The sequence below is a fragment of the Rattus norvegicus genome, chromosome 2, assembly GCF_036323735.1.
Source record: "Rattus norvegicus strain BN/NHsdMcwi chromosome 2, GRCr8, whole genome shotgun sequence".
NCBI classification, from domain to species: Eukaryota; Metazoa; Chordata; class Mammalia; order Rodentia; family Muridae; genus Rattus; species Rattus norvegicus.
The window spans coordinates 218197205-218219692 of record NC_086020.1 but is presented as its reverse complement, the minus strand read 5'-3'; the positions used below and the strand labels follow the sequence as shown (position 1 = coordinate 218219692).

Genomic DNA, 22488 nt, shown 5'->3' with positions numbered 1-22488 from the left:
ATACTGTGGTTGTGAAAGCTGCTTGCATAGGAACTGCACGGCACAGTAATGCTAGTTACATTATTCCCTTAACAGCCAGTTAAATGTAAGCAAGCTGACTGTAGCTGTATACAGTCTAAACTGATCTCTAAACTTCTTATTAGCTTAGCTGCAAAGTCCAGCAAAAGTTGAGACTTTCGGAGGTCAAGAGATATTTTTATAAGAATGTATCACTGCAGTGATAATACAATATTATTTTTATAAGGCAAGTGGGATATAGGCACTAATAATTGACCTGCCCAGCTGTTACTGTCCCTCAGATTTTCTGGCTAAGCTGCACTACAGTATCCAGTGAAGACCATAATGTAGCTTTGAGGATGCAGGAACTGATGTTTGTCCAGCAGGGTATGGATCAACAGGCAGCTCCAGATACCCTAATTTCTGCATCCTTCCCTAACCAAAACAGTGAATGGGAAGCATGCAAGTGGTGGTCTTACATTCTTATGTTTGTCATCTTGCCATCCAAAAGGGCATCTCTTATGTTGTCATCCTGTTGTTCAAAAGGGCATCTCTTATGCTTCCGTTGTCGTCGTTTACAAATGTCACAGCAGACATTACCAGTGAGTGGTCCTAAGCCCCAATGCTAGTATCTAGACTCAGGGACAGACTTTCTTTTAACTCTAGCAACATCTTACTACTTCTGAAATTAATTATGACATTTAAAAAGAAAATAAATATAAGGATAGATAGAAAAGGCAGAACTCTTAATAATTACATTCAAGTGAAAAACACTGTCCTTTTAAACATGGAGACAGAAAGACTTCTCTAACCCCACCCCTGAGTTATGAACTCAGTAACAGCTGGGACTGTCAATCATTGTTTGGAAATTCATTTTTACCATGTATTCATCTATTTTCTTTCACATGCTGCACTTTATTACAGTTTCCTTTCACCCCAACCCACTTTGGTGTACGAAGCATATCAGCTCATTGCTTAGCCCACATTTTCAGGCTTAAATAGTTCTTAGATTTTGTTTTAAATTCTCGATATTAAATTTAAATTGTATGACCACCATTTGTTAGCATTTTGAGGCATTAGTATCTGACTAGAATGAACTGTTGTACCCAATAAAATGTAATTACTACCTATTCATCAACGCTAGGAAGCAGGGCTTATGACAAAACCATTGGGAATGTTCTCAGCACGGTGCTGTGCTGAGATGGACAAGGACCATGAAGTGTCCTCAATAAACCATTGGCGTGTTTACAGCACGTGCACACACGTTCTCAGGTATTGTGATTATGCTGTCATTAAAGATGAAACTCCCAAAAACAAAGTAAGCAGCAAGAGATAGACAGTGGAGTTCCTTGATTCAGACAGATGTTGAATCTATTCGATGTTTCCCGGTAACTAGCAGAAAAGACAAACATTGAACTATGCTTCCTTCTAAAAATGAAAGGACAATAAGAGGAATAGATAACAGAGAGAATAGACTATGCACACAGAGACACGGATGCTGCTTGGATGGTCGTCCCATATCCTCCTCATGTAAAAACCAAATGTGTAGTGAGTGAAATCCATAATGCACAAGGCCCTTTCTGGGGAACAGTGATAACATGTTCCAGACGTGAGGCTTTCTAACGACCTCACCACATGTCTATTCTGATATCTAGGGAATGGATGTTTAATGTCTCAGGTGAATAAATCGTTCCAGAAAGTTCTTTGTTTCGGCCAAACTCAATAAGCTTGTGCTGAGTGTTCTAATGAATACAGAAACTAACCTTTTATGTTTTGATATGGGAAGAACAATTGGTCCTCAAACATATGTGTGAGGATCCCTGTTGGGAAAGTTCTGGAACCTGCCTTGTGTTTCCATCCAAACATGAAGGCTGCCTGCTCTCTGTACTTGTCTCCTTCCTGTCCCTGAGCAGTGCGAGACAAACTTATCAATGGTGGGATGTCCTGTGACATGTGGCCTCTCTGCCAGGTTCCAGTGTCACTAGGGCTCCTGTGGGAAGTGCCCCTGCAGGGGTCTTCAGGAGAAGTACCCACAGGACTTATCAGAATGGTTAACTGCAGTGAACTTACTCTCAGGAGGTGAACTGAGCTGTACAGTAACACAGAACTGTCCGTCACTGGGCACTCTCATAATAGCATCAGTGCTACTTCATGTTCATAAGATAGAACAGCTTAAAGTCAATGAATGCTAAGTTGTCATTTGTTGTGTTTGATTAGTGTGTGTGTGCATGTGTGTGTGTGCATGTGTGTGTTTGTGTGTGTGCATGTGAGTGTGTGTTTGTGTGTGTATGTGTGTGTGCATGTGTGTTTGTGTGTGCATGTGTGTGTATGCATGTGTTTGTGTGTGTGTTTGTGTGTGTGCATGTGTGTTTGTGTGTGCATGTGTGTATATGCATGTGTTTGTGTGTGTGTTTGTGTGTATGTATGTGTGTGTGCATGTGTGTATATGCATGTGTGTGTATGTGTGTGCATGTGTGTATATGCATGTGTGTATGTGTATGTGTGCATGTGTGTGTATGCATGTGTGTATGTGTGTGTGTTTGTATACAAGCATAAGCATGTCACAGCAGACCCGAGGAGGTCAGAGCTCAGTTTTTAGGAGTCTCTACTTGTACCGTGTGAAACCTAGGGTTTAAACTCAGGTGTAAGGCTTGGTGGCAGTCACCTTATCTCACTGAGCCTTGTCCACATGCTAAGCTCCTATCTGTGACCATATGTATCAAACAAGTTCTGTTTCCAATTAATTCTGTTTTTAATTCAAAGTTCCAAAGCCAAGACATCAGTGTTAGGCTTCTTAGCATCTACCTGCTATGGTTAAAAACTTTAAGAACGTGCAGTGGGAAAGCCTCCCCCATCTTATCCCAGCTAGCAATGCCATTTTTAAAAGTTTAAATTTGTTTTAACATGTAATAGGGATAGGCATCAGGTTTTTTTTTTTAAAGAAAACATTTACAAAGTTAAAGTATTTAAATAGAAAATTCTAGTGACATAAAAGTGACCAAATAAAAGGATCATGTGTGTGTGTGTGTGTGTGTGTGTGTATGTTCATGGTAATACATGTTTTCTTCTTTTTAGGTAATTTATTTTATCCTTAATTGGCACATTATAATTGTAGATATTTATGGGATGCAGGATGAAGTTTCAACATGTGTTTAGTTGGGTTAATGATTGATGAAGCTAATTATCTTATCTATCACCTCAACAATGATTATTTATCTGTTGAGAATGTTCACAATCCTTCTGCAAATTTAAAAGTAATCCCTGCCCCCCTCATTGCTACATTGCCCAGTGTCTTCCCATCCAACCCTCTCCTCTATTCTCCCCAAGCTCGGGGAACCAGCATTCTACTCACGGTTTGTTAAGTCAGTCTTCACATTCCACACAGGAGGGACGTGTTCAGCCAATAGAGTGCTCTGCAGCTTTGCTCGTGTCACAAATTTTAATTACTCTTGTCGGAATGAACAATATTTTACTGTGGACCTTTAAAAATCCATTCTTCCACTGTGACCACCTGAGAGAGCTTTACTTCTTAGCTACTGTGAGTGATGTTGTTCTGAACACAGGGGTGCAGGACCTTTCAGCATAGGATTGCATTTCCTCTGGCATCCCCAGTAGTGAGACCGTTGGGTTATACAATAGTTCTGTTCTTAAGCTTTTGAAGACTCTGTACCATTTTCTACACCGCTGGACTATTTTTTTCTCTAATAATAATGCATAAAGGTTCATTTTTTTCTGCACATATTTACCAACACTTGACATTTTTGTCTGCTTGATAAAGGCCATTGGTTGTTCTAATAGGAATGCTTTAGTATCTTATGATTTTCATTTACATTTCCCTAATAATTAGTGATGTTTTCACATACCTTTTCCCCATTGTCTATCTTGAGAAATGTCTATTCCGATGGCCGGTTCATTTTTATTATTTTCATTCTCTTTCTTTCTTTCTTTCTTTCTTTCTTTCTTTCTTTCTTTCTTTCTTTCTTTCTTTCTTTCTTTCTTTCTTTCTGTTTGCTTGTCTTATTATTGAGTTCGTTAAATTCCTTGTGCATTTGGAGACAGCCCCTGACAATTGTGGTTTGCAAACATTTCCTCTCATTATCTAGGCTGTTTTCACTTTGTTGGTTGTTTTCTTTGCTGTGTGGAAGCTTCTCTGTGTGACCTGCTTGCACTCTTCTATTTTTTTTTTATTTTATTGCTTATGCTTTTGAGATTCAATCCTAAAAACCTCTGTACAGTCCAATGTCATGAAACGTCTCCCCACACTTTTCCTAATAGGTTTGTAGTTTCGGGTTCTACATTTAAGTCTTCAATTCATTTCCTTTTTTTTTTTTTTTTTTTTTTTTTTTTTTGGTAACTGGTGAGGTACTGAGATTTGCTTCATGCCTTTGTAGATTATTCAAACAAAGGGATCATTGTTACCTTTCTTGAAAAGGCTATCTTTTCCCAAATGGGTGTTCTTGATAAACTCGTCAAAAATTAATCAACCGTAGTACAATGATTCATTCCTGGGCTGTCTATTCAGTCCTGTAAGCCCATGTCCTTCTACGTCTGTGCTATGCTGCGTGGGTTGCTCCAACGTTGTTGTATATTTTGAGGTCAGTTTTGGCTATTTGGAAGTCTTTTGTGATTTCTTGAATTTTAGGAGAGGATTTGTACAAGTGTACTTTCTATGAAGAGTGTCATTGGTATTTTAACAAATATCACATTGAATTTATAAGTCACATTTAGATATAGATAACTTTTTTCAATGCTGTGGTAAATAGATTTTAGGGATTTAGGTAGGTAGAAACTGGATTTGACTGTATTATTAGAGATTCTAAGATAAATTTATTTTTTTTTTTTAAAGAAAAGGCTCTTGGGATCTAAATTCATCTGAAGCATAATATTATCATTGGAGAATTGTGTAACCTTAAACATAGTCTTTTGGCTTTTAGATCACTTTGTAAACGAGATTTTCTATCATTTATTTAAAAATACGATTTATTAAAAAACTGTATATTTGAAATTGGACAGAGTTTTGACTTTAGCCATCACAGTAAATAATTCAGAATTACTGCTTTTATTATCTCATTAGAAAACACTTATAAGTTTTGCATATATGTATGTGTGTGTGTGCTTGGTGTGTGTGTGTGTGTGTGTGTGTGTGTGTGCATTTGTATATATGTGTGTGAATGTGTCTTGGACATGCTTGTGCATATGCAGAGGCCAAAGAAGAACATCCAGCCTTTTCTGCACCACTCTCCGTCTTCTTCCTCTGAGACAGTCTACCACGAGAGCTAGACTACTGATCAGCTGGCTCAGGCATCCTCTTGTTCTGTCCTTACTGAGCACCGAATTCCAGATGGTGTGTAGCAATGCCAAGCTATTTAAATATAATGTTTAAATTATTATTTTAATCCTTTAGGCATGTGGGTATTTTGCCTGTATGTATATCTGCGCACCACATGTATGATTGAGCCCACAAAAGGACATGGGAAATCCTGGAACTGCAGTAACCATCAGTAGTTAGCTGCCTTGTGTGTGCTGGGAGTTGAACCTAAGTCCTTTGAAAGAGCAGCCAGTGTTCTTAACCATGGACCCATATCTCTAGCCCTGACACCAGCTTTTCATGTGGGCTGTAGAAATGTTGGGTCTGATCTTAGACCCTTACCTCTAAACATGGAGGGCTTTTTCTAATCTCATGTTTCTACACTTCTTAATTAAAGAAGTAGAAGGTTGGTAACACGAAGTTCTCCAAACCTTGTTTCTAGTGTGCAATTACCATGGTGCCTCTATCTCTGGAGATTCACCTTTCTCAACTGAAATAGCCTCCAGCAAAGTAAATAAAATAAAATAAAATAGAGAAAGATAAGAAAACTAGAGGCCCCTACTCCCATTGATGCCCGACACGGCCCATCCTCTGGTACATGTGCAGCTGGAACCATGGGTTGCACCATGTGTACTCTGGTTGGTGGTTTAGTCCCTGGGAGCCCTGGGGGAGGGTCTGGTTGGTTGATATTGTTGTTCTTCCTATGGGGTTACAGCCCCCGTCAGCTACCTCAGTCCTTTCTCTAACTTGTCCATTGGGGATCCTGTTCTCAATCCAATGGAGAGTGACTGTGAGTGAAGACTTGATACCCCAGTGTAGGGGGATGGCAGGGTTGGGAGAGACTGAGTGCGTGAGTGAGTGGGTGGGTGGGTGAGTGGGTGGGTGGATGGGTGAAGGAACAGCCTCATGGAGGGGGACGGGGGATGTGATGAAGGCTTTCTGGAGGGGAAACAGGGAAAGGGGATAACATTTGAAATGTAAATAAAGAAAATATCCAATAAAAGAAAAGAGAAAACAAAGAAAACAAGACCAGTGTGTCTGCAGTGGGTTGCGTTTGAGTAAGGCTCGCACACTGTCTTCGCACAATTTCTCTGCTTCTAAGCCTGACTTCTTCTTCTCTCAGAATGGACTCAACGCGCTCCATCTGGCAGCCAAGGAAGGCCACGTGGGCCTCGTGCAGGAGCTGCTGGGAAGAGGGTCCTCCGTGGATTCTGCCACCAAGGTACTGTTCCTGTTTCTGAACAATGAGGAAGAGAGGGGTTTTCGTTTGTTTTGTTCCATTTTTTTTAATTATAGTAATTTGTTTAGTTTTTGAAGAGGTTTAAAACTTTTTCCAGTTACTTAGAAGTCTGCTAGGGATCACTGATCACTCGGGAATAAAGCTGAAACCTTCTTCCTTATTCTGCAGCAATGTGGTCACTTCATTTTAGGACTCAAATGTGAGGCTCCAGAAGTCTGGAAGCCCCGATCTTGTTCCTAATCTACTATCGTTCTTCCTTTGGTTCACAAAAAAGCCTAGATCCACGCGATCCTCTGCAGACGCTTGCTCGGTTTCCTTACAGTCAGTTAAGAACAAATGACCAAATGAACAAACATACAAACATCAGTGCTAATCCAACTCAGTTGACATGGCGTCTTCTCGGTGGACACGAGCAATCTTCCTTATGCTTTGGTTAGATTGGGTCTTTCTCTGTATTCATTCAGTTTGCTATGAGTATCCCAGATCCTTTGTGCTGTACTGGGAGAGAACTTTCGGGTCATGGATTCAATTGCTAAAATTATTAAAATATTGATTCTAATGTAGTTCCCAGTATTTCCCTCCGTTGAATTGTGCATAGTAGCACAAATATTCATTACACCCACCATGTTTTGGTTGCTTAAATGATGCTTGCTTTTTATTTTATTTTCCTTCCAAATTCTACTGATGTTTTTCTCTTTTCAACTCTCGTCCACTACCTTTATTTCCCCGCCCCATCCCCTCTTGATTGGGAATGGGGATCAAACCCAGGGCCTTGTGCATGCCAGGAAGATGTGCTATAATCATTCTGCAATTCTGGTCTTCTTGAAGAAGGATCTCAATTGTGGATCCCAGGGGTCTGGGGCTCAAAGTGTCCCTTACTGAAGGGATTTCAGATGTGTTCCACCACGCCTGGTTTTGATTAACTTCTAATCCTAGATTAGAGTTGTAGATTCTTCAAGACTAAAATGAGATGTGAAATAGTCGGAGGGTAGATCAGGAGGAGAATAAAATCTGAAGTGTAAAAATAAATAAATTATTAACAAGGAAAAAAGAAGAAAGGGTCCCACAAATTCCAAGTGGATCCTCTACAGTGAGCTGCTAGCTGAAAGACAAGGAGAATAAACTTTATGGTTTGGAATCTATGTTTTCATTTTTTAAAATTTTCATTTCTCTTAATCACATCTTCATTTTCTTCTGTCAGTGTTGATTTGTATCATAAATTCTGATGTAGCAAGTGGAAGAAATCATAAGTAATTTTATGGTTGGTCCAGAATTGTCATTTTAATTTGTAAAATATTTTGAGCAGAACCACACGTCCTCGCAGGTAGGAACATAACTGTGAGCAAAGTTTTGTTGCCACGGTGAGTCCCTGGGTGCTTTACTGAAAGACTTATTTTATTAATGTGTGTGTGCGTGTGTGTATGCACGCATACACATGTGTACATATATGTGCAGGTACCCAAGGACGCCAGAACAGGACATCCAGTGTCCTGGAACTGGTGTCCTTGTAAGCCACCTAATGTAGGGGGGGTGTCCGTGTGCTCTTAACTACTGAGCCATGTCTCCAATCTCCCTACTTATTTTGGCACAGTTAAGGAGCAAGGACTCAATGAACGCTTTTAAATTGGCATTTTCTTACAATCAGGTGGCTTGGTGTTTTGTTTTATTAAAATCCCTTCAACCCTACAGGACACTGTCATATGCACTCATAGCCCAAACTGTGGTTTTGTTAACATCCGGTCCTCTTATGGTCCCAACATTACACTAACATTACAAAAGAAAATAAAGGGAGATGCTAGGAGAGATTCCCAACTTCTTATTTAAAAGAAAAACCTTTGCAAGGTTGACTTGGGAAAAATGAGTGGTTTACCACGACAAAGTGCAGATTTTAATAATTTAAAATATGAATAAGCTTGAAAAGGCTTGTATGTCTTTATTTCTATGCAGTTTGGAGACCTGTAACATTTTCTATTCTGTTTCAACAGAAGGGAAACACCGCTCTTCACATTGCATCACTGGCCGGACAAGCGGAAGTTGTCAAAGTTCTAGTTAAGGAGGGAGCCAACATCAACGCCCAGTCGCAGGTACGCCTCACAGTTGGATTTCCTGTGCTCTGAATGCATAGCACGGCTTTGTGGTACTGAGTTCACGTTCTTGGGTTTTGTTTTATCTTGTTTTGTTCTGCAAATTATTCTCTTACGCCTTCTAACCAAAATATTCTATAACATTATGGAGTTAAATTTATTTCTAAACACTCGGTAAATGCTTTACGTACCTCAAAAACAAAAGGATCTGATGGCAGTGACCTCTGTGAAATGCAGTTCATGAAAGTCCTGTGCCACTTCATGATGCTGTTTTTCCCTGTAGTCATAAAACGTCATCTGAAATCCAGCACTCTGCGGGAAAGCCTGCTACGATGCAGGACTCGCCATACTTCATCTCATACAGGACTTCATAAGACACTGAGGAGAACGGGCAGAGTGCAACCCTGAAGCTTTGTGATATCCATAACCATAAAAGCAAACTCACGATCCCATTGAAATTAAGAAAAAAGAAATAATAAGATAAATCACACTGTAAACCCGATCCCTTATTTTGTTGGTAGAAACTATGTGTGTATGATATTTTTCCCCGTCATTTTACTCTCGGTATCTATGATGTCTGTGGATAGGAATGGAACTATGTATCTTTTTAATAAAATCCATTCCCTTCCAATCTGGGAAGCCCCGTGGTTGATGCCATATTAAAGAACAAACAACAAACAAAAAAATCCCCAAGTATATTTCTATTTGGTCTCTTTGGTTCTATTTCTTTTCAGAGCGCTAATCACACACTATTGCCACACGAGATACTGGCAGCTCATTTTTATTCGTTCTCTGGGACATCCCCTCGTTTGTCTCTGTGTAGCAGTATCTACTCCCCGCCCTGTTCATTCCTCAGTCTGTGTAACAGAGATATAATTGCAGGGATGACACACATTCCACACCAGGAAATGCTAAAGACAAGTGCTGTCGTCAGCTTAGTTATTCTTCATTTTGATTCCAGGGATTAATAAATCTATGACGTATACATCTTTCACTTTCGCCTGTGTAATGTTATGATGTTAATCACTTTTATTTTTGTTTGTGACTCAGACTTTCAGCAAAATTTACACCAATGACTTACTAGGAATTGAAAACAAACTTTAGTGTAAACCTTTAATAAAAGTACTTGCAGATCGGTACCACTGTAAAAAAAATTGTTAATTTCCCTGCTCTAATAACTACCCTTTGGGTGTAAGCCAGAATTGTCAGTTTAGTGGCAGGACAGTTGTCCAGCAGGCAGGCAGCTCTGGGCGCTTTCCCAAGCCTGCAACACAGACATTTCTGGATATAGCAAAATAACATTCTTTTACTCTGTGGCAGGAGGTCTCAAACACTCACCTGCAGTGTACTCGCCTGCAGAGCTTGCTAAAACAGTGTTCTGGGTCTCACTTCAGTTCTGGATGCTCTGGAAGAGTTAACGCTCAGATGTGGGCGCTACCAGCCTGGGACCCACACTTGCTTCAGAGGACACGAGAGATGCCTGGCCTGTCGCATACCACAGAGCGTGTCTCAGTGAATTGTGAACTTACAAAGCATGAAGCTGCGAGCACATTATGTTCAGATGAACCAAGGTTGTCCTTAGGATGCCGGGACACTAACTCGCAGTGCTGAGGTTTCTGTCTGTAAAAAGAACATAGTTGTGTTCCTCCAAATGTCTCGTTGGACCCAGTGATGCGATAGAAGTTGACATATGGCAAACGTTGCCGAGTAAACGCCTGTTAGAAGCTATGATATTAGTCATTACATGGTGGTTTATATGCTTTGGGGACAACTTGAGGATAATTAGCTAAAGCCATCTTAACACTTTCCTTACTCACTGAAGCTTTTCCTTGTGGTCCTAATCGTATGAGCTTTTAACGGACCTTGAAAGAAGGCTGATGTCATCACTATGAGATTAAAATAATCCTTGTTCGTGCAGCACATTGCCAGCTCAACCTAGGATTCACATGGCAGGGAATCCCTACAAAAAGCTTCAATTGGGTTTTTCGTTATAGTGTGAGAAAATTTATGAGAGAAAAATTAATCAGATTTTAAGATTTCTTTTTCTAAATGCCTAACTCATTTGGTGTGGCTAATGGCTTTATTGAATTATGTTATGGTTGATTTTTAAAGAGATGTTTAAACAGGCAAGTCAACTATCTTGCCAATGCATCTTAGCTCATTTGAACAGGCCTGGATTTATGGCTGTGGATGCTGGCATGAGTCTTCCCTCATTTTTTATTTCTGTCATTCCTATCTAACTCAGGGCCTAGATTTATGCATCCAACCTTTGGTATTAGATGAATGGGTGAGGACATACTCATGGAAATATAACAGCCATAAAATGGATGTTGGAATCCTAGACTCACAGCACAAATCCTAAATTATATATGCAAGTGTATATATGCATGTATATATCCATTCATCTATCTATCTATCTATCTATCTATCTATCTATCTATCTATCTACCTACCTACCTACCTACCTATCATCTATTTATCTTTTTATCTATCTTCTATCTATCTATCTATCTATCTATCTATCTATCTATCATTTAACTATCTAAAAGCAGAAAAACAACAGAAGGTTAACAGGAACCATCATGTGGCATTGCCCATCTGCTTTACATAAAGCACTGTGTAGCGTTTTTGTAACTCTGGCTAACTGTAGCAAGGGACACCTTGATAACTCTTTTAACCAGGAAAAAGGACTCTTAGGTTATAGATTCTCTCCATTCTGAAGTAGCATTTGTTTCTTTATGTCCTTTTTTTAAAAAAAAACCAGGAGTCTCCCCTTTTAACTAAGGTATGTCTTCATGGCTTCCCGCGAAGTCAACTGAATCTGAACTTTCCACTTACCCTTCACCAGTGGGGTGTCCTCAGTCTGGCACTAGAAGTTTAGGAATGCCATGACTTGTCTCCCTGGGGACTAGTTGTTTTACATATGATTTGGATAGAAAGTTAATTCGCAACTTGTGAGTATCAATAGCAGGAGACAGCAGAGCCAAGCTCACTGGGTGATGGGCAGGAGCCACGATGTTCCCAGAGCCTTTAATTTCTTGTATCAACAGAGTAATCCGACTGGCTGTACCCAAACAGAATTCCTTTCTCTTTATTAGCAGGAAGAAGTTTTATTGTTTTGGGCAGCAGGAATTTGAATTTTTAAACAGAGGTACTCCTTTTTTTTTTTTTTGAAGATTTAAAGTAGGCTTTAAAATGGATTCTTTTCTTCCAAAGAATACAGAATGATGAGAAAACACTTTTATGAAAATAATGAAAAATTTAAATAGTTTAAAAGGTAAAGCCTTGGTTTGAGTGAAGTAGGGTGCCTGGGTAAGCAGCCACCATATTGTGTTGCTCAGTGGGAGGGCACCAGGCTAGCGGTTGTGAGCCATCCTGGTTCTCTCTCTAGCACAGCAAAAGATAACAACATTGAGGGGGACACCTTCTCAGAGAGGAGCAAAGTGGCAGCATCACCGAGGGGGAGAGAAGCTCAGGGGCAAAGTAAGTTTCACAACCCAGGAGTGCAACACTAGAAATGGAGACTGTGCACTTGCCTGTGGTCCAGCAGCCGAGAACCGCTGTTTCCCTCTGCTTCTGTTCCAGGAGGTTGAAGATGTTAATTAACCTCTCAGTGGCCCTGTGTCTCACCTCTAAGCTAGCGGTAGTAACACTTGTTTTGTAGAGCTGCTACAAATGTGAGATAGATGCAAAGTCCTAGCCAGCACTGAATACAGAATGAATGTCATCTGTGGTTCTAATTATTAGGCATATCATGTTAGTTATCTCCATTACTGTAAAGTGATAGTCAGGGGGTTGAGGTTGCAAAAATGCCATCTATAACTTTTTTTTTACTAATTGTCCCTTGGAGTTGAAAGATTATTTTTCTCTGGGTTAGGATAGAGAGGGGTATATAGTTTATCTTTAGTAGTAGGAGTGTGGAATTTGCCTTGCCTTAAGAGCTTTGAAATGTAGGACATTGTCTTAAGTTAGGGTTTAATTGCTGTGAACAGACACCATGATCTATGTAAGTTTTATAAAGGACAACATTTAGCTGGGACTGGCTTACAGGTTCAGAGATTCAGTTCATTATCATCAAGGTGGGAGCCTGGCAGCATCCAGGCAGGCATGGTACAGGAGGAGTTGAGTTCTACATCTTCACCCAAAGGAAGCCAGGAACAGACTGAGAATCCTCAGGCAGCTAGGAGGAGGGTCTCCAAGCCCACCCCCACAGTGACACACTTCCTCCAACAAGGCCACATTTTCTAATAGTGCCATTCCCTGGGCCAAGCATATGCGAATCATCACAGGTATTAGGCTGAATGTTCAGAAAGGGTATTTGATACAAACAGGTAGAGAAAAATTTGAACATGGTCAGTGTGTGTACCAGGTCCCCATGTCTTCAGTCTCTTTATTAAGTCTTGGTAATTAAACCAACAGATGCAAAAAAAAAAGAAGTTCACTTTTTATTTTGTTATCTCTAATAACTAGTTGTAAATTTTTCTATCACTTTGTCAAAAACTTCTATTTTTATTTGTTAACTACTATTATGATCTCAAAATTTGTCATACGGAATTATGGGGTTCACTATGACACCCTGACACACACATTGGACTCTGCTCATAGCTACCCCATTGTCTTTTTGTGTCTCTCATTGTTGCCCTCCTTTGTGTCCCCTCTCCTGCTGTTCCCTTTCTCCCCTCTGTGGCCCCCTCCTATTTTGATGTCATATGTATTTGCTTTATGATCTGATCACATGGAGTTTTTAAACCTCATATATAGAGTCAATCTGCTTATTTCTGACAATGGGAGCCAAGACACATCTTGTTTCTTCTGCATGAGTACACGTTTTAAATGTAAATGAGGGTCTCTTACGGAAGCAAGTCCCTGTTGTTTTTCTTTATTTATCTCTCTCAACTATTAGCCCAGATTACTCTCCTGAGAGTGTTCTAGATTTTTTTCCTAGATATACTTCAATTCTTAATCCCCATTACCACACCTCATGTGACAAGGAAACAAATTCTGATAAAACTGTTTGATTACTGATCTATTCATAACCTTTCAGTTGATTGAGAAAATGACTCAAAAGGTGTGCAACTCTGAGTGTCACTGAGTCGTTCGTTTTCTACCCCCTGGTCCTGTAGTAGACTCTGTTTGTGGCCCTGCTGCAGGATTCTAACAATTAATTCATTTTCCAAAAGTGTACGTGCCATTGGGACGGGGAGGTGCTATTTATTGATAGGTCAAATTCCAGTTATAGACTTTGTAAAAGTACTTACCCGAAACAGATTCATCCCTTAAGAGAAACGATGTGTATGGTGTTCACGTAGCCCACGATAAAAATCCTGATGGACAGCAATGGCAATCAATTCCTTATGAACAGCTGGCCCTATGTAGACATCATTATGGGAAAGCATCATCATCATCATCATCATCATCATCATCATCACATTAGCTTCGACAACTATTGTTTTACATAATCGTGTTCCAGAAGTATACCTAAGTAGATTAAGTGTGTGTGTGTGTGTGTGTGTGTGTGTGTGTGTGTGTGTCTGTGTGTCTGTGTCTGTGTGTGTCTTTGTGTATTGGGGGCAGGAATATTTTGGAATTAATGCATCCAAGCAGTGTTATAGATGGTCACTAGTTTCTTCTGGTTTTCACCTCAAGAGCATTCTTTTTATTCTGCTCCTCAAAAGAATCCAAGAACACTCTCCACAAAGAGTGGGCCTAGCCTAGCAGCAGCAGCAGCAGCCAGATTCCACCAGGCAGGGGGCCAACTCTTCTCCCCATTATCCCTTCCATCCTGTCTCTTTCAGCAATGAGGCAATCTTTTCTTGGAAGCCCATTTTACCTTGAATTCAGTCTTTTATAATTAGATGTATGAAATGCAAGAATATGTATAGGAGTTTAAGGACTTTAAAGTTAAAAATGTTCTCTAGGAGAAAGAGTAACAACACACTGTTCTCCTGGCAGGAAGTCCAGAAGTTTCTTTGACACAGCTAGAGTTGACTAACAGTGTTCTTGGAGCCATGATCTGGCCCTGACTGCTATGGTCTGAATTTACCACTATCAGTTCTTTCTTTTTTTAAGATTTTGTAAATTGTTTTATTGTTATTATTTTTAATGGGATGTATATAGGGAGTGTATGAACGTGAGTGTGAGTGGCCATAGAGTACCCACAGGGAAATGTTAGATCTCCTGGAACTGGAGATCCAGGGAGTTTGAGCCAACCAATGTGGATGCTGAGAATTGAATTCAGATTCCTAGCAAAAGCATACCTGCTCTTGGTGGCTGAACCATCTCTCCAACTCCAACGAGATTTTTAACATGAGCAAATGAAAGGCTAGAACTGTGTCTATTCAGCGTGTGATGTAGCTATTTTCTCCAGGATGAGCTTGACTTCTGTGGTCCTGAATCAGTGCACTTTGATCATCCACACAATGTTAGGCCTATTTACCTCCCCTTCTGGTGGGAGAGGGCAGGCTTATGAGGCTCCTGGGGCTCATGAGCATTCAGGAGATGCTCACAAGGCCCTCTACTGCCCATGCTTATTTAAGAAGTAAACAGTTTACTAGTGTAAGACACTTCAATAGTATGGCTGCTCATAAGTTACATGGCTTTCTTTTTTTTCTTCCTTCTTTTATTGGATATTTTAAGTATTTGCATTTCAAATGTTATCCCCTTTCCCACTTGCCCCTCTCCCTCCCACTCCCACCTCATTGCCCTGGCATTCCCCTACACTGGGTTATTGAGCCTTCACAGGACCAAGGGCTTCTCCTATTGATGCCAGACAATGCCATCCTCTGCTACATATGTGGCTGGAGCCATGGGTCCCTCTGTGTGTACTCTTTTGTTAGTGGTTTAGTTCCTGGGAGCTCTGGGAGGTCTGGTTGGTTGATGTACTTCCTATAGGGTTGCAAACCCCTACAGCTCCTTCAGTCCTTTCTCTAACTCCTCCATTGGGGTCCTCATGCTCAGTCCCACGGTTAGCTGCAAGCATCCTCATCTGTATCAGTAGGGCTCTGTCGGAGCCTCTCAAGAGGCATCCACATCAACACTTGGCATCAGCAATAGTGACTGGGTTTAGTGGCTGTATATGGAATGGATCCCCACATGGGGCAGTCTCTGGATGGCCTTTCTTTCAGTTTCTGCTTCACTCTTTTTCCTTGCATTTCCTTTAGTCAGGAGACCTTCTGAATTAAAATTTTGAGAAGGGGGTTGGCCCCATCCCCCAACTGGGGGCCTTGCCTCAGCTCTGGATATGGTCTCTATAGGTTTTTCCTCCCCTTTGTTGGGCATTTTAGCTAATCTCATCCCTGTTGGGTCCTGGGAACCTCTTGCTTTCCTGGCATCTGGGATTTGCTGGTGGCTACTCCCAGTTCTCCATCCCCCATTGCTACTTCTGTTCAATTTCCCAACCCTCTGGATATCATCCCCATCTCCTCTCATACCTGATTCTTTCCCCCCCCTTTCCCCTCCTCCTCCTCTCTTCCTCCCAAGTCCCTCCCACCCTCTACCTCCCTTGAGTATTTTGTTCCCCTTCTAAGAAGGACTGAAATATCCATATTTTGGTCTACCTTCTTCTTGAGTTTCATATGGTCTGTGAATTGTATCTTGGGTATTCTGAGCTGTTGAACTAATATCCACTTACCATGTGTGTTCTTTTGTGACTGGGTACCTCACTCAGGATGATATTTTCTAGTTCCATCCATTTGCCTGTGAATTTCATGAAGTCATTGTATTTAATAGCTGTGTAGTACTCCATTGTGTAGATGTACCACATTTTCTGTATCCATTCCTCTGTTGAAGGGCATCTGGGTTCTTTCCAGCTTCTGGCTATTACAAATAAGGCTGCTATGAACATAGTGGAGCATGCGTCCTTGGTATATGTTGGAGCATCTTTTGAGGATAAGCACAGGAGTGGTATAGCTGGGTTCTCAGGTAGTACTATGTCCTATTTTTTTTCCCGAGGAACCTCCAGACTGATTTCCAGAGCCAGCTTGCAATCTCACCAACAATGGAAGAGTGTTCTTCTTTCTCCACATCCTTGACAGCATCTGCTGTCACCTGAGTTTTTGATTTCAGCCGTTGTGACTGGTGTGAGGTAGAATCTCAGAGTTGTTTTGATTTGCATTTCCTTGATGACTAAGGATGTTGAACATTTCTTTAGTTGTTTCTCGGCCATTTGAGTTTCTTCAGTTGAGAATTCTTTGTTTAGCTCTGTACCCTATTTTTATTAGGTTTATTTGGTTCTCTGGACTCTAACTTCTTGAATTCTTTGTATGTATTAGATATTAGCCCTCTATTGGATGTAGGGTTGGTAAAGATTTTTTTCCAAGTCTGTTGGTTGTTGTTTTGTTCTATTGACAGTGACTTTTGCCTTACAGAAGCTTTGCAATTTTATGAGGTCCCATTTGTCTATTATGAATATGGGTGCCCTTGCATTTGGATCGATCATAGATGTTCAGAATTAAGAGTTCATCTTGGTAGATTTTTCCTTGTTGAGTCTGAAGTGTCCTTCTTTGTTTGATAACTTTTGGTTGAAAGTCGATTTTATTCAATATTAGAATGGCTACTCCAGCTTGTTTCTTGGAGCCATTTGCTTGGAATTTTATTTTCCAGTTTTTTACTCTGATGTAGTGCCTGTCTTTGTCACTGAGGTGCATTTCCTGTATGCAGCAAAATGCTGCTTCCTGTTTATGCATCCAGCCTGTTAGTTTATGTCTTTTTTATTGGGGAATTGATGTTAAGAGATATTAAGGAAAAGTGATTGGCTCCTGTTATTTTTGTTGTTAGAGGTGGAATTATGTTTGTGTGGGTATCTTCTTTTGGATTTCTTAAAAGAATATTACTTTCTTGCTTTTTCTAGGGTGTAGTTTCCCTCCTTGTGGGATTTTTCCATCTATTATCCTTTGTAGGGCTGGATTTGTGAAAAGATACTGTGTAAATTTGGTTTTGTCATGGAATATCTTGGTTTCTCCATTTATGGTAATTGAGAATTTGCTGGATACAGTAGCCTGGGCTGGCATTTGTGTTCTCTTAGGGTCTGTATGACATCTGCCCAGGATCTTCTGGTTTTCATAGTCTCTGCTGAGAAGTCTGGTGTAATTCTTGAATGTCTGCCTTTATATGTTACTTGATCTTTCCCCCTTACTTTCTTTTAATATTCTTTCTTTGTTTTGTGCATTTGGTGTTTTGACTATTATGTGACGGGAAGAATTTCTTTTCTGTTCCAATCTATTTGGAGTTCTGTAGGCCTCTTGTACATTCATGGGCATCTCTTTCTTTAGGTTAGAGAAGTTTACTTCTATAATTTTGTTTAAAATGTTTAATGGCTCATTAAGTTGGAAATCTTCGTTCTCTTCTATACCTATTATCCTTAGGTTTGATCATCTCATCGTGTCCTTGATTTCTTGAATGTTTTGGGATAGGAGCTTTTTGCATTTTGCATTTTCTTTGGCTATTGTATCAATGTTTTCTATGGTATCTCCTGCCCCTAAGATTTTCTCTTCTATTTCTTGTATTCTGCTGGTGATGTTTGCATCTATGACTCCTGATCTCTCTTTTAGGTTTTCTATCTCCAAGGTTGTCTCCCTTTGTCATTTCTTTATTGTTTCTATTTTCATTTTTAGGTACTGGATAGTTTTATTCAATTCCTTCACCCGTTTGGTTGTGTTTTCCTATAATTCATTAAGGGATTTTTATATTTCCTCTTTAAGGGCTTCTTTTTTTAACTTGTGTTCTCCTGTATTTCTTTAAGGGAGTGATTTATGTTCTTCTTAAAATCCTCTGTCATCGTCATGAGATGTGATTTTAAATCCAGGTTATGCTTTTCCAGTGTCTTGGGGTATTCAGGACTTGGTGTGGTGGTAGCCTTGGCTTCTGTTGCTTAGTTTCTTCCTCTTGCTTCTCCCCATCTGGTTATCTCTGGTGTTAGTTGGGCTTATTGTCTCTGACTGGAACTTGTCCCTCCTGTAATCCTGTGAGCCTGTGATCTTAGGGGTGAGAACACTCCTGCAAGACCAGCTCTCTCCAGGCAGGTTTTGGGTCGGGAGGGCTTAGGAGTGCGAGCACCTTTGGGAGACCAGCTCTCTCCAAGCAGGATTTAGTTTCGGAGGACTGAAGGACAGCCTTAGCTCTGAGGGCAGATCCCACTATCCGTTCTTTTTCTTTACAGCCTGAGAATATTGGGAGTCCTCTTGAACCTCTTTGGTTAGAAGCAGGGCAATGCAAATAGATTTCTGTTAGACTTAAAAATCTGACTTTGAACGAAATGCTAGGAAGTGAGTTAGGTATAAGTATGTTTTGCTATGGGTGAACTTTAGAGGTGAACACAATTTATTAGACTTTGGGACCCACGCTATAACTTTTATATGGGATCAATGATTTTATACATCCAGATTTTTTAAGTACATAAAAGTTATTTTAAGTACCTCCATTTTGGAATGAGACAGCCTGTCTTAGGAAGCCTAGAACACATTCTACAGTAATCATAAATACCGTGGATCAACCTTGTTCTCTCACATACTATTCTGAGCTCTTTGTCTTGGAAGGAAACTCAGCTTCCTGTCAGCTAGGATTCTTCTCTTCATGTGGGTACTTAAGGGTATTCTTCCAGGAAGTAACATTTGGCACTTAAGACAGCAGCTGCTTCTGTCTGTTCTCTGTCCTTTGCATGAAATCAACATTCTAGACAGGAAACAAAATAGGTTCTTTTTTCCTCAATAATAAGGCAACTTACCCATCAATCAAAATTCTTATCTTTTTGTGATTGACCAGTTCCAGTTGATCAGTTATTGTATTTATATCATACTGGCTTGTTTTATCAGTTTAATAGATTTAAAACTAAATTTATTCACATAAACCATCATGACCATATTTTAAGTGTGTGTGTGTGTGTATGCATGCATACATGTGCATATTCTATGTGTATATGTAAAATAATTTAATGAGCATTAACTCCCTTATGAATAGATGTCAAGTTGGAAATTATAAATAAATAAACCAAAGGCTATGAAATATGTTTACATGACTGGATGCTTATGTTCTCTATTTTATTTCTTTTTGGACTTTTAAAAAATATTTTAGATATTATATTACTGGGTGTTTTGCCTGCATGCATGTGTATGTATCATATGAGTAAGGGTCCCTGTAGGCCAAAAGAGGGCATCAGATCCCCTGGAACTGTTGTTGAGGAAGGCTGTGGGGCTTTCATGTGGGTGCTGGAAATCGAAGGCAGATCTTGTGAAGACTAGCCAGTGCTCTTAATCATTGAATCATTTCTCCAGCCCCAGTTGTTGTTGTTGTTATTGTTATTATTATTATTGTTGTTGTTGTTGTTGTTGAATATATCTATTATATGAAGCATCTGTCTGTGGCAAGCAGTAAACTAGAACGGGATAAACAGGCTGTTATCCATGGGAGTTCATGCACCTTCTTGATCTCAGAGCTTCTGAGTGCCACCTGCTCTAGTGGGTAAATCAGTACAGTCCCAATACTTACTTGGGAAGACTTTTATACCAAGGTTCTTGTTGCTTCAAACTATGGTGTTTCTCAAACATTACTGAATCTATTCATGTTATTCATATCCTCAGATATTGTAACATGTGAAAAATGACTTAAAATGGGACCTTAGTAATATCCAACACTGGTTGTTTTTGTTTGCTTGTCCTTTTGCTCAATACAGAGATGAACCTAGGGCCTCACACATATCAGGCAAGTCCTTCTACAGTGTACCACAATCCTCTCCTGCCAAGCTGTTTAATATCAGACATGGGATAAGAATAGCTCTATAGTACTGCCAACTGTTATGTGACTCTCAGAAAATAAATGTACCACAAATATCATACAAACAAAATGAAATTTTTATTTTGGAAAAATTCAAAGAGATTTTTGAATCCCCATGAAATCTGTCAGTATATTTGTGTCTCTGCCTGCGTTAGACCACATATTGTGATTTTTGATTTGCAAGTACTCTCTCGGGCTGACTAGTAATTATTAGGTGACAACATGACTGACAGCATTGAAGGAAGCAGTAATTTTATTTGATTGAATATTCAGGCTTTCTGGGTACGTCTGGGGGCGGAGCTACACTGTTATCCTCAATCTTTGCTAGGGAAGCCAAAGCTACTCTGTGCACTTGGTAACATGACAAGAAGGGAGGCTTCCTGTGAGCTGTTCTCATGAATCCTGCAGTGGTTTTAGATTGCAATTGCCTTTGGAGACTTGGACCAGTTCTTTCGTTTCTCAAAGGTAGCTAAAATACGACACATGTTTAGTAATTACTCATTAAGCAATTGTGTGTGCTTGTGTGAGCATGTGCCTCTGTGTGTGTGTGTGTGTGTGTGTGTGTGTGTGTGTGTGTGTGTGTGTGTTGTATGAGAGAAGCAAAGGGGCCCTAGCTTCTTCTGAGGATTTTAATCTTTGAAGTTAAAATTTTTGATGTCCATTTAGTCAACTTCAAAATAATAGAGGGATAATTGATTAAATTAGTACAGTGTTTTGATTCAAGAAAAGGACTTCAGGCCAATGGGCTTTTGCTCTGGTGGGGGAAGTCAAAGAACTGCACAGAGGTTGTTGTTGATTTAAATTTCTTATCGTGTGTGTATTTTCTTGTGTCACTTATGATGTTGCTCAAAAACAGATATTTTAAAGCTCTTGCTATAATGTAGGACTGAACACACTGCATACTAAATGAACAAAAAAAAAAAAAAACAAACAAAAAGCAAAACACCTCACCCCCAAACCTGGCTCTTATAATCTATACTGCTCGAAAAGAAATACAGAAAATGTGCCAGGGAGTAAATGACCATTCAGTTTCAATATTCAAATATTTAATGACCATTATTATTTTTTTTTTTTTGGTTCTTTTTTTCGGAGCTGGGGACCGAACCCAGGGTCTTGCGCTTCCTAGGCAAGCGCTCTACTACTGAGCTAAATCCCCAACCCCGACCATTATTTTTTTATTCCTCATGTTCAAACATTTTCATTCTGCATGTAATCAGAATGATATGATTTTATTTTATATCTTCATAGCTATTTATTCTATACACATTGTAAAGGAATTTTTCCATGTGATTATAAAATTCATTTTACTATTTCGAGTTTTGTGTACAGTTGAGGCCTTATGAGCTTTCTCCCTTCCACACTAGCATGTCTGTTGGTGTAGTCCTTGTTTATCTCATGTCTGGGTAGCAGCCATGTTGTTGAGCTTTTATGATTGTGGCTTCTGACATTCATAAGAGACACAATTTCCCAGCCAATCGCCTGATCTTCTTTCTCTTACAGTCTTTCCACCCCCTCTTCCACAATGATCCCTGAGCCGTAGGTGCAGGAACTGTGTTGTGGACGTATCCTCTGGGACTGGGCTCTATAATTCTACATTTTGATTGGTAATTGGTTGTCTATTGCTCAGTCATCACTCTTGCACATATGTGTTCAAGTGACAATGTACATTATCCTGAGCAGGTTGTCACTTCGTATTTAAGAACTATGTATGTGTATATACATATACACATGCATATTTATAAATGTACACACACATATGTAAAACAACAATAAATGAAAAGTGCTATGAATTTGAAGAACAAAGAGGAGTATAGGGGAAGAAAAGAAAGGGATAACTCTCAAAAAGTAAAAGACATTATGCAATGTCATTGCTTGCACCAGTTGGTTTATTGCCCTTTATGTATTCTTCAGTTTTCCTGGATAAAGTGCTTTATTTTAATTTTTTAAGAATGAAGATCAATTAATTTTAATTGTGTGTATATAGGTATTTTGCCTGTATGTCTGTCTGTATGTATGTATGCACACCTTTTGTATTTCTGGTGGCCTCAGAGTCTAGAAAAGGTTACTGGGTGCCCTGGAACTAGAGGTTATAT

General features: G+C 39.8%; 1 protein-coding gene across 51 annotated transcripts in view; it reads left to right on the top strand.

The window, feature by feature from the left end:
• Ank2 (ankyrin 2) overlaps positions 1-22488 on the top strand; it is a 575860-nt gene that overhangs the window by 408722 nt on the left and 144650 nt on the right. For all 51 annotated transcript variants that reach the window (NM_001427159.1, XM_063282205.1, XM_063282210.1 and 48 more), the window contains 2 exons: positions 6429-6527; positions 8531-8629. In NM_001427159.1, the coding sequence (NP_001414088.1) occupies positions 6429-6527; positions 8531-8629 (198 nt within the window). The remainder of the gene's footprint in view (positions 1-6428; positions 6528-8530; positions 8630-22488) is intronic.